A 12,479-nucleotide genomic window follows, 5' to 3' on the forward strand; every position below is an offset into this window, starting at 1 on the left:
CCCCCCCCCCAAACCATATACCCGAGGACCATGACAATAATTATGCTCCAATGCAGAGCTTGGTATTATACCACTAAATATATGGGTGCTGTATTCAATTTAAATTGTAAAATTATGTGGCATAAACCTGAATTTCCCTTATTTGACATTACTGCAGATAACCTTTCCTGTTTTTTCTAACCTTCAGTGAAGTGTAATGTTACGTTGTCAAACAGCTCCACTCATTAATGCCAGAATTGACTATGTCAGTTTTAAAAGTCATCTGTTATGGAACCTTGCAAGTATATCGAGAAATAAAAGTACATTTAAAAGCTTTTTTTGTTTGTTTGCTTCGTGGTTTTTTTTTTAAAAGAAAATCAGGCAAAGTATAATTTAGTTTCTGAGTAATGAAAAGTAGAAATTCTAGCAAACAACTTGGTTATATCTGTAGAAAGATCTGTAGGTATGCATCATGTATAGCCTGTATTCATCCATTTGTGTATGTCCTTTTTTGAGATACATTATTTTACTTGATTGGGTGATTTTTCTTCAATGTAATAAGAATGGAAGAAATATGTTACTATCTTGTGACATTTCATTAAAGTTTGGATCAATAGGAATTTGTAAAAATACCTTTTTGGCCATAAATGACTGTGCCAGTATTCATATAGTCTTCTGCCTTTCTATCATAGTAACCTGCAGTAAAATGTTTGTGCCTGCTGCTTCGCCATCTTTTTCTGTCCCTGGCATTACTTGCTTTAGTAAAATACATTAGGAATTTTCTTCAATTATGGCAAATGAATTGTTGATTTCCGCTAGATACTAATTATGCATGGGCTCACTGGAAATGAGCCGCTTGCTTTATTTCCATGCAATCTTGCAGGCAGTCTTCAAGATACAGAGATAGCTTTTCATATTCAGACAAAAAATCTCATTAGCTTCAAGATGAGACTTGTGTGAGGATGTAGCATAGTGTGAATATTGGAGCTTTGTTCTGATGAGCACATGGGGAACACAACGTGGAGTCACACCAGGGATAGCAGTGAGCCTCAAACCCCCCAAAGGGTGACTCCTCTTGACAACCAACTTTCTGGAGGTGAGATTTGCAGGGGAGATTGTGTGAGTGTTGCGAATTGACATATTTAATAAAGCAGGTTTTCGGTAGCTGTTCTACATAGGAACGTGCAAGAATCCCTATAGGTGGCTATCTGTAGCTTTCATGGAAATAAATACTTTTGAGTTTCAAGGTACTTACAACTTGCCAGAACACCGTTATGCTCCAGGTATTTCTGCTGGACTGGAAAGAATGTACAGTATTTTTACTTCTGAAACTTTGTGAGAAACAGACTGTAAAAGATTATGAACACAAGATGAAAAGGGACAGCAACTTTGAAATACTGAGTCTGAATGAAGTTGCCTCTGATGCTGCAGTAACTCTACGTGGCGTTATACCTATTCATAGAAGTGTGTTACATCCAACTCAGGTCCCAAAGCCAAAGGAATTCCCTGGCCTGCTGTAGCTTGTCTCTGCACCATGACTGGTTTTTATTTCAAATGGAACCTGGTTTTGTCATCCGTTGATATTTTATCCAAATCTCCCTCTGCCCCAGCTACTCAGCACTCCTTATGGAAGTATCTTCTGCCATAACAATCGCATTAAGTTTAACCAAGCCAAGTGCAGGGTCCTGCACCTGGGATGTGGCAATCCCAGGGGGACAATGGCTAGAGAGCAGCCCTGAGGAGAAGGACTTGGTGGTGTTGGTGGATGAGAAGCTTAACATGAGCCGGCAATGTGCACTGGCCACAGAAAGCCAACCCCATACCATGCTGTATCAAGAGAAGCGTGGCCAGCAGGTCACAGAAGGTGATTCTGCCCCTCTTCTCTGCGCTTGTGAGACCCCACCTGGAGTACTGTGTCCAGCTTTGGAGTCCTCAACACAGGAAGGACATGAACCTGTTGGAACAGGTCCAGTGGAGGGCCACAAAGATGATCAGAGGGATGGAGAACCTCTCCTATGAGGACAGTATGAGAGAGCTGGGGTTGTTCAGCCTGGAGAAGAGGCGGCTCCAGGTAGACCTAATAGCAGCCTTCCAGAACCTGAGGGGGGCCTACAGAAGAGCCGGAGAGGGACTCTTTGTCAGGAAGTGTAGTGATAGGACAAGGGGCAATGGTTTTAAATTGGAAGAGGGGAGATTTAGATTAGATATTAGGAAGAAATGCTTTACTGTGAAGGTGGTGAGGCACTGGAACAGGTTGCCCAGGGTAGCCGTGGGTGCCCCATCCCTGGAAGTGTTCAAGGCCAGGCTGGATGGGGCTTTGAGCAACCTGGTCTGGTGGGAGGTGTCCCTGCCCATGGCAGGGGGGTTGGAACTGGATGATCTTTAAGGTCCCTTCCAACCCAAACCATTCTATGATTCTATTTTCCATCACCTGCATTTTACGTATTTTTTTTAATATTGTGCACCATAATAGTTTGCTTTCCCCCCTTGCTTTTCTGTGCTGGATATGGGGATACTATTATGTTCATTAAAAAGGTGGATGATCACATATTTTAAGTCTTGCACGTGCCATGCTATTTTGATCAGTTCTGCTGACCCCATTTTCTCCCTGATTTTGTATTTATTGCATGCATAAGTAATGACCAAGACTTTAAACGCATCTACTGTGATTAGACCTTGAACAGGGGTTTGGGTAGAATGCTTTAGAAGCTAAGCTTTTACTTGTTTGTCTAGTGTAATAGCTAGCTCGTTGTGTTTGAGTAAATGTTACGAAGAACACCACAAAATGAGATGGAAGACGTGACATACATTCTTAATGCTAGCCACGATACATTAAATAGATTCCATAAATGTTTCTGACCTTTTTTTTGAGTAGTCAGAACTAAGGGTGTAGGCAAAGCTTGTCCAAAATACCAAAATTTACCAAAATTCAATTTGTGAATGGGCATTTGCAGGTCCAGGAGAAAGCTCTCTCTGCTTAGAACAAAAACGACCAAGGCTGAAAAAAGCACAAATTTTTTTGCATGGTTAAGAAAATACATAACCAGTGTGGGTGATTAGCACTTCTCAGAATGACTTATAAATGCACGTTTATTTTTTTTGTTTGTTTTTAGTGAGACAGGGATGGGTTTTGCTTTATTTGTTTTGGATTGGACTGGTGATTGGTTTTTTTTGGTTCAGTTTGGCTCTGAAAAAGGAGGGGTTTCTCTTACCAGCACAGCCCAGAGAAATAAAAATATGAAGACAGGTTGTTCCCATATCCAAATCCTGCACCTGTTCTAAGCAGGGTAATTGCGAACAAGCTGTTCTCTTTTTCAAATGCCCGTTTTCCACTGAGCTGTCAGAGAGTCATGCATTCCTGTGAAAGTGGCATTTTACGATGATTCTGAAAAGAAGCGCCAACATTTTGATGAATAAAGATATTGACCGGGGAAAGCAATTGTATGACCATAATCATTCAGATAAGGACTGGAGCGATAGGATCTTATAACATGGGAAATTGTAAAGGGAGCGTGAGGGATGGAGATGATAGGTACTTATGCAAATGGTTATAACTGTCCTGTGCCACTTTGCAGATCTGTCTTTTAGTCTCTCTTGATATCTAGGCCATGGGATTACTCAAAAACAGCTGGGAAGGAATGGATGCAATCATTTCATCACACATTCTAAATGCTTGCTGTGGTAATTTTCCAGCAAGCAGTACACTGCAAAATCAAGGCAGGTAGTATTTAATACCAGTTGCAGGACGAGGTATATAAAGAACTCCGGAAAGATCGCAATCTTTCTATTGTAAGTATCCTGGGTCTGTCTTTTAAAACACCTGAGATACAACACCTGAAGCTGTTTGTCATTTTATGTTTATCACCTTTTCTTCGTGTTTGGGGAATGGAAATGCATAGTGTTTAATGAAGTATGATGATGCTGGAGGAGTCATTAAGTGATAGTGTTGCGATTACATCTGAACTACAGTGAGACTCATTCCATTCCTACTGCAAAGCAACTACATTTACTTTTCCTACTCTAATGCACTTTGCCCCTGAAATTCTTGCCAAAATAAGGGATGGCTGTGATTCTTCTTAGAGCTCTCCTCTTTAGGCTTTGTCCTGGTGACAGTATGGGAGTTTTTAAAAAAAAAAAAATTCAAAAGAAAGAAGACGATTCATTCAAGGCTTCAGAAGATGCTACGCTGACAGAAACTGTTATGTCCTGTGGCTCCTCTAAGATCCTCTAAGAAAGATCCTTTGCCTGCCCTTAGTGCCCCAACACAGAACCAGGCAACCAACAGATGATGCTGGGTTTTCTGTTTCAAATACTTACAGTCTGGGGGCAAACACCAATGTGCATTTGCCACTTGTGCCACTGAGCATGTCAACCTGGTAAAGCTCACTCCAGACTACAGAAATAATGGCAGAATCTTTGGAAGATGGAAGAATCACTTTAGCTTTGAGCTGTACCCCAGCTGTAGCCATCAGTAGTAGTTAAAACTGGTGGAATTCTTGTTCTTGATTTTGGTAGATAAATGCATATTTTCTATATTTGGTTTAACGCACCATTTATTGGCTAGGTTGATCACAGCACGGGCAGGCAGTTTTATGAGAAAAAGCATTTTAGTGAAACGCCAGCTCTCAGGGTTGGTGTGTCTCTAAGTTTGTTTTTCATGCCTTCTCCCAAAGGGGATGTTATGTTTTCACTAACCCTCCTCTTCTAGAAAAGCCTGGCAGGGACACTCTTTAGTCCTCAGGCTTCAGCCAGTGCCCTTCAGTTTTCCTGCTTGCACCTGGTGGTTTCCTACTGCTTATGTCATTATTTCCACTGTAGAAATTGTATTATGGTTTACATAAATAGTTTTACAAGAAATCAGGGAAATGCTATTAAGATAACTCAAAAGCCTGACTTATTAATGCAGCATGTTACAGAAATATTTTCTGACCTTGGGTTATATCTTCTTGTTACATTCAGGTGTAACACAGCCATTATCAAGGTAGTTTTGTATTTTTTTATTTTCAAGATGAGACATCGATGTCAGATTCTTTTCAAAAAATGAGCACAACTCCTCAGAACTGCTGGGTGAGGTTACATGCTATAGATTGCAAAATTTAAAGCTATGTCCTGCTGGTACTTAAAAGATTTTCATGCTTGTAGTGAATCAGTTCATCATCAGTCAGTAAATTTTGTTTGGAGAGGGAGTGTATATTTAGAAATCAGCCTGGAAAAGGAGAGAGAAAAATGCTTCAGTGTACTTGATTTATATTTCCTTTATGTATTTTCTGGATATGCTTTTTTCAGCATTTCCCTGTGAAATATCTTGTTTTGCAGTGGCGAGTGGGATTTGGCATAGAGAGATGCTGAAGGGTTGAAATGACTCCTGCTGTCCTTTGACAGCCTCAACCTGTCATCCCGCTCACGTCCAGTCTCTGCTGAGTTTTGATTTAGCCTATTTTTTGGTTGCTATTGCAAAATTTTGGTGTGATCGCTTAATTACACTATTTGCAACATCTTTAATACCTGCTTTTGTAAAACCAGTCTGACCACAAGTTACACCTTTTTTTTTAGGGGCCTTTTCAACAGAGATTAAATAGAGACAATCACAGACCAGAAAGTTTAGGCTTTTAGTCTAAAACCTCCCTTCAGTTGCATACGTTGAGTTCACTGATGGTAGTAATTAAAACCTCATGGTAAAATGAGATCTTTAGCTTTTGGCAGGAATAGGCCAAAAGCATTAGGTTCTATAACACCGGTGTACAGTTTTTTGTGTATGTAGTATAATGGCTTTCTCTCTTTGTAACTGTGTTTTAGTAAGATATTACTCAATCACAAATTACGTTCAGAAATATATATTACTTAAGGATTGTTTTTGGCAGCAGTGCAATTAAATGGTTTGTGAAAAAGGTACTTTAAATAATGAGAATACTTTCAATTGTATTGTGCTTTGAGCAGCCATTTTCTGATTCATTAGAGTTAGATTGTAAAATCTATAATAATATTATATATAATATTATATATAAAACACCATCTTCAAAAGTTGATATTTTTTCAAAGTACTTTAATAGAAGAGCCTATTTAGAAGATTAGATCCTTAAATCTCCATCTGCTTGTTCACTGTTGTTATGTGCCAGTTAGCAGTTAGTTATGGGGAAACTATATGATGTTGAAAGCTTCTCATTGTGTGGCTCTTTGTGATGTTTCCTCTTGAATGCCTCTATCTTCTTGTCATACTCCAAAGTGACAGCTTCTGTCTTGCCAATGATACATGGTCTAAAAAACTGTTAAACTGCCTTTTGCTTATGACCATTTTGAAAAGCAGTGGAAGGCTAAAAATATTTTATTGTAGAACAGCAGCTTACTCTATTTTAAAACTTCATAGATTATAGTCCAAGATTTGCATTCGTTAACATCAAGAGAGTTGATTGGAGATGTCCCTGATACTAGTTGTACTATGAATTCACCTTATTGTAGTAATTTTTCTAATATATCATTAAATCTTTTTTGTTAGTGTACATTAACTTTGCAAATGCCTTACCAGAATGTTTTCACTCCATTTCAAAATGTCCTTATAACCTTTTAATAACTTCTAATCTAATGATTTGGAACAACTCATGAATTTTATCAAATTATTAAAACCAAGTTCTTCTTAGTCAGAGATAAATCCTTTTTATGCTAGTCTCCCAAGATCTTCAGCTAGCTGGAAGTCCCCTTCTTTCTCACTGTGGGTACCAGTAAGCTTTGTATGCTCAATACTAGATTCATCCATTTGATATTCTCCTTGCAAAAATGTGCAAAGTATTTAAAATGGAGCTCTATTTTTAGAAACTGAACAATATTCTTGTCTGCAGAGAAGAACCCTCTGAATAATGAGGACTTGGTACATTTCTTTTAGAGGCTTTGGTACAGAAAACATTCATCAAATTGCCCAGCTTCAGTCATCTTAAGTCAATGCTTTGGAACAGGGTTTCATGGTTCTCTGAGGGTGACTACTGTTTTCTCACTGCCACTCGCTGGTACAAGCTGCTAGTTCTTCTGTTATAATTGGACTCTAAGTGTCATGTGAAAAAGGCTTATGTTTCGAATAAGTTCATATTTTCTAGACTGTCCTATTAACATTAAAATAATTCTTACTTAAAGGAAAATAATAGCTTGGGTCTGAGTTTACATGCAGGACATAAAAGTTTTGTATTGCTTTGAAAATCAGGGATCCATCCTTGCCATGTCAGCATGGCCAAGACTGTCCAGAAAGGACTGAACCACACAATTGTCATATCCTAGGGAACACCAAAGGGGCTTGTGAAGCCATCAGGCAGACCTGGAAGACCAACGGCCTTTAAGACTCGTCAGAAAGTTGCTGTGGTAATTAGTATTTAATGAGGTGGGAATGAATCAGCAGGAGATGAAGAAAGCAAGACGAGCAGGCAGGTTTGCAAGGGGTTGGGAAATGGGCAACAGAAGATGGAAAGGAAGTAGATGCCAGGAGCTCCTGCTTACACCATTTTTACCCCCTACTTGTGGAAGACAGGAGTACCGAGTGTTAGTAAAAAATATACTGGTGTCAAAAATGTGTTGTTGGTTATGGTAATTGGGCTTCTCCTGCATGGTGACTGCCAGGAAAGCTGCACAGAGTTCAGTCTGAGGGGGATCGGCCGCCAGCATCGTGCTGCAACTGTCCTCAATAATTTCCTTCTGCTTGCTGTAATTGAAGATCATCCATTATTTGCCATTCGAGCAGTATCAACACCAAAGAGGAGATTTGTGTAGTAATAAAAGGGTACAATTACTGTCACAGCCAGCAGGAGTGAAGGGCTGAGAACAGCCTGGGTTGCCCAGCAGCCATTTACCACTAGACCCAAACGAGCTTCAGCTGTGGGGTGGGGAAGGCTAATGCCTGTCAGGTGAGGGAGCTGATTCCGTGAAGACCAGCTGTGGCCTAGGGTTTACACCAAGGAGGCAGAATGGCTACTTTTCCTCTCTGGTGAGGATAACAATCTCTAAAAGCAGCAAGCTCAGCTGGGCCTAGGCCAGTCAGGAGGATGGGACCCCTTGGTAGCAGCCACGTTGGGTAAGCTGAGCAGGGGGGGCTTCTGTGAGACTTCCCCTGTAAGATTGCTTAGAGGTTGTGCAGGGGAAATCCTCTTATGTTTCCTGGAAAGGAGGACCAGGAGAAAAATTCTCTTTTACAGGTAGAAATGAACCGGTGAAAAAAAATTGCTGTTGTGTGTGGTGTATGTATATGCTGTAAGAATGTTGTCAGTTTCTATTGTTAAAACATCCTAATTTCTCACTCATATATAATTCAGAAAACAAATATGAAATGTGTACGTGGAAAAGTATTGATATGTCTTTGGAAGCTCATAAAGCAGGAGGTGCCTTCTTGTGCCTGAGTTCTCCCCATAGAACAAGGTGGTTGAGTTGCCCCTTTTGTTGCCCCCTTTTGTCCAGCGTAAAGGGGAAATATAAAAGAACATCCTTGCTGTGTACTTGCAAGATTAACAAAGCCAGGATCGCAGATCAAATAGGAGAGACTACAAGTAACCTCTCATTTTTGCTGCAGTCACTCCCTATGTGTTCAGTGGAGCGGCAGCTTTGGAGGGCTCTGCTGGCAGCAGGTCCCAGGGAGGCAGGGAGAGGCTTTTCTATAGTGTTGTTTTCCAACCAAGAGAAAGCATGAGCCAAACTCTGCATTTGTTACCCCACCTGGTATTTACTTGGAGCTTAGTAGAAGCTTGTGTAGGTCATGAAGCACTCGTACAACATAACTTAGTAAGCAGGCTGAAGGAGGGTCTTCTGAGAAGACCCTCCCGGGTTTCTGTTTACAGTTTTACCACAGCATTCTAATTGTGAGATAGTAAAGGTTTGGGTAATTGTGGCAGGGAAACGTTTACGCATCCAAGCTGGAGATAGAAAAAATATTTTTTCTTTGAGAGAAAGTTGGGATTGTATGAAGAAATTGACGTACTATTATTGTCACTCTGTTACATGTTTATGTGTTGTTTGGTCTGAAAATGTACCATGAGCACAGGCGACACATTGCTACTACTGACAAACCTGAATGGCATCTGGCTAGAGTTAATAGGAGTTAAACATGTAAGCACAGAGAATGTAGGTTTTAGTGTACTAGTAGTTACAGAAGCATTCATTTAACGTTTGTTATAAGCTACTGTTGGCTTTTTATGAGTAATAGGGGAGCAGTTTACTGTTGAACTACTGTATAGAGAAAAAGAGTTGTGTAGTTTCGGATGGAATACTTGGAGCCCTAGGCAGTTTTGTAAATGTTTTTGATTACAAATAAGTTTAATAGTGTACATTAAAAAGGATGTGTATTTAAACCTTTATGGTCCATAGAACGCTAGGTGGAATTACAGTAAATTGCTACATTTCATTTCTGTAATTATCTTATAAACTGCTAGTTGATATTGTCCTGAAGTTTATGTTCAGCACATTTTAACACCAGTTGTATTTTGGACAGCCTGTATAAGCTCATTTGATTGTCTCATAGGGGTATAAAATTTCATATATATATTTAAAAAAGAGAGATACCTATTAAAAAAGCATGAGAGTTACACACCTTTGGATGAGCGTGTACTATTGAGGGGGAAAGGATCATGATTACCTCCCATGCTGTGATTATGAGTATGCACAGAGCAATTTTCCTATTGCTAATAGTTCTAGAAATATATGATCATGAAACATGGTCTTTTCCTTTTATTTTATTTTTTTCCATTTCTGTAGGAACTTGGAAGTAACAGCCCTCCGCAGAGGAACTGGAAGGGAATTGCTATTGCGCTGCTGGTGATTCTAGTTGTTTGTTCACTCATCACTATGTCTGTCATTCTTTTAACCCCAGGTAACCTACTTCTTTATTTTATCTTTTTGAAGGTGTATGATTCATAATGCAGCCATTAAAATGACATATAAATGTTAAAGTATCTTTTGCCCTTAAGCATTTTTAACTTCTGGCAACAATAAATTTGGTGCCTGTAGGGACTCGAGAGTTACCAGAGGCCTTGTGGAGCAGAGGCGTTTGGCTTTGGCATTAGGTCCGTAGGATTGTGTCAGCCTTGAGATGGTTACGAGCAATTCTCATTAGCCTCAGCAGGTGTGAGTTGCCTTTAAGGTTTTGTCACTTGTGTAGTTTCAGATTCACAGATGAGCTAAGAGAAAGCTGTATGTCATGGAAGGCTAATGCTGAGAATGAAACTTCTCACTGAATGAGAAGGATGCATCTTTCATATATACATGCACAAACTTCTTCCCTTTTCTCCCTCTCAAAAACAAAGACAGGGGAAATTACTTAATGGTTCAGTTAAAAAAAAAATTAAAAAAGGGGGGGAGGAGGGCAAGTAGTAGACAAAAAAAGCAATTGAACATATAAAATAATTATGCTTTTTGTTGTTGTTGTTCTAATTTGATCTGAGTTAATTTGCTAAAGATTTTCTTTTTACTGCTGGGACAGCAACCATTTAACTATATCTAGGAACCTAAAAGAAAAAAAGTGTGCAAGTTTTAAAGAAAAAATATCTTTGAATTCTTTTTATGAGATTTAAAGTTGTAATATAAAATACCTGATTGGTATTGGATGTAAATGTAAAACACTTGATTGCGTGGCATGCCTAGATAGTAAATATTGGTCTGCAAGTCTTCTACCATACAAGTGCCCAGTTGGTGTAACCCAAAAAGTTAATGAAGTGCTTTTTAGTTAAATAATGTTGCCACTGGATGAAATCATCAAGGGAAGCTGGTTGGGCCTGTGCATGAGCAAGTACAGTAGCAGACTGCTGCGGCTTGAGAGGAAGATGATGAGACTGGATGGAAAAGGGTCAAAAAAGCTTTGCTTGTCAGAGGGAACAGGGCAGCTGGGGAGAACATGTAGGAATGCTACAGACTATTTTCCTTTCTGTTTTGTATAAATGTCTACTACGTATTCATGGTGCTATCCAAGGACTGATAAAGAAATTACTGTTTGCTTATTTAACTTAGAACATTTTGAGAAAAATAAAAGCAAAGTTGTGCTACTGTAGTCTAAGTGTATAGCAGTTTCTTCAGGGAATAATGAAAAACAGACATTGAGGGCAAATAGTGGTATATCTTGGTACACTTTAAGGCAGAAGACTGTTTTTCTTTTAAAGGAGAGGTAACTTCTTAAAGGCTTGTAAAGTCTCAAAAGTGTTATGCTGGGATTCACAATAATAAACATCAGTTCTGGCTCTTATATCTATATAGAATTATTAATGAGGTAAAAACATAAATTGAAGTCTTTGAAGGCACTCATGGAAAAAAGAATAAACAACCTAGGGAAATGGTAATTAAAAAAAAAATGTTAAAAAAGCTCAGTGAATTATAACATCTCTGAGGCTGTTTCAAAATCCAGAGAGCTTGCTTGAAAAGTTGATGTAAGCTGGGACCTACATTTCAGTTGAAGTCATGCGAGTGAAAACTAGTTCTGTCAGCTCAGATGCTCTAAGATATCCCATAGAGACTGTAGAGCTTGATATAAATAAAATCCTTTTTCCCAAAATGATCTAGGTTTGGAAAACTGGGGTTTCTTGCAGGTTGGGAATGCTTACCAGAGAAAGCTTTGGAGGTATGTTGTAGGAGAGCTACTTTCCCTATTTTGTTCCTAATCAGTGCTGTTCTCCCTTCATTGTCATGATTAATTAATATGTTTTTGGAAGAAAATATTCTGATACTTTGCTGTTTTGCTGGCAGGTACTAAGCACTGAAGTTATCTGGTCTTGAATATATGTAAAATCACTTTGGGATGTCTAGCATTTGAGGGGAGGAAAAATTTGGAGACTCTCTTACAGGTCTGGCTATTGTGAGTTCTAAGGTGCTACTAATCTGTTACTATAAATACCTGGTTTTTCAAATTCTTCTCATAAAAATGTAATAGATCTGAATTAAGATATTCAGTGCAGTAGTGAGAATTTTGTCCTGTATTACCTTGGGATAGTTCAGAGTGAATTGCTTTTCATTTCTAATACTTTGAGCATCAGAGACTTTTTTCCCTATTTTGTTCTGCCTGTACTGATGGGTGATTGTTATATTTCATGTGAACCCCCCTAAACATTCTTCATCATTCTACTTGTTTTTATGGAGATGATAACAATTTTGGATGGTGGTTGCTCAGAAGCCTCATTATTTTGTTGAAAGTTTTGTAGAGGCAAAACCATATTTACTGATATGCCAGACTAAACAGAAATGATCTCTTTTGCCTACAATTATTTATAAATTTATTTGTCCACAATATAAGAAACTCTTAGGTCCATGTACACTTTATCAGAAGTAACTTGACTTCACTCAAACTTTGAGCAACAGCTTTCATGCCTTTTTTAATAGAGGGATCAATGCTTCCATAAGAAATAACAAGCTTTTAAAAGAAAATCTTCTGTAAATTATATGCAAAAGGATTCAAGGAGGCTTAGCTTCTGCTAAAGATAGAATTGTTATTAAAAATAAATGGAAATTTTTTTTTTTTAGTGTTTTTTATTACATGAAATATAACTTGAATA

At 38.7% G+C, this 12,479-nt stretch overlaps 1 protein-coding gene across 1 annotated transcript in view; it reads left to right on the forward strand.

Annotated features, from left to right (window-relative positions):
- Positions 1–12,479, forward strand: part of DPP10 (dipeptidyl-peptidase 10 (inactive)) — a 304,701-nt gene that overhangs the window by 57,372 nt on the left and 234,850 nt on the right. The window contains exon 2 of the mRNA XM_014940136.1: positions 9,700–9,814. Coding sequence (XP_014795622.1) covers positions 9,700–9,814 — 115 coding nt within the window. The remainder of the gene's footprint in view (positions 1–9,699; positions 9,815–12,479) is intronic.

The sequence above is a fragment of the Calidris pugnax genome, unplaced genomic scaffold (genome assembly GCF_001431845.1).
Source record: "Calidris pugnax isolate Ruff unplaced genomic scaffold, ASM143184v1 scaffold21, whole genome shotgun sequence".
In the NCBI taxonomy this organism is placed as follows: Eukaryota; Metazoa; Chordata; class Aves; order Charadriiformes; family Scolopacidae; genus Calidris; species Calidris pugnax.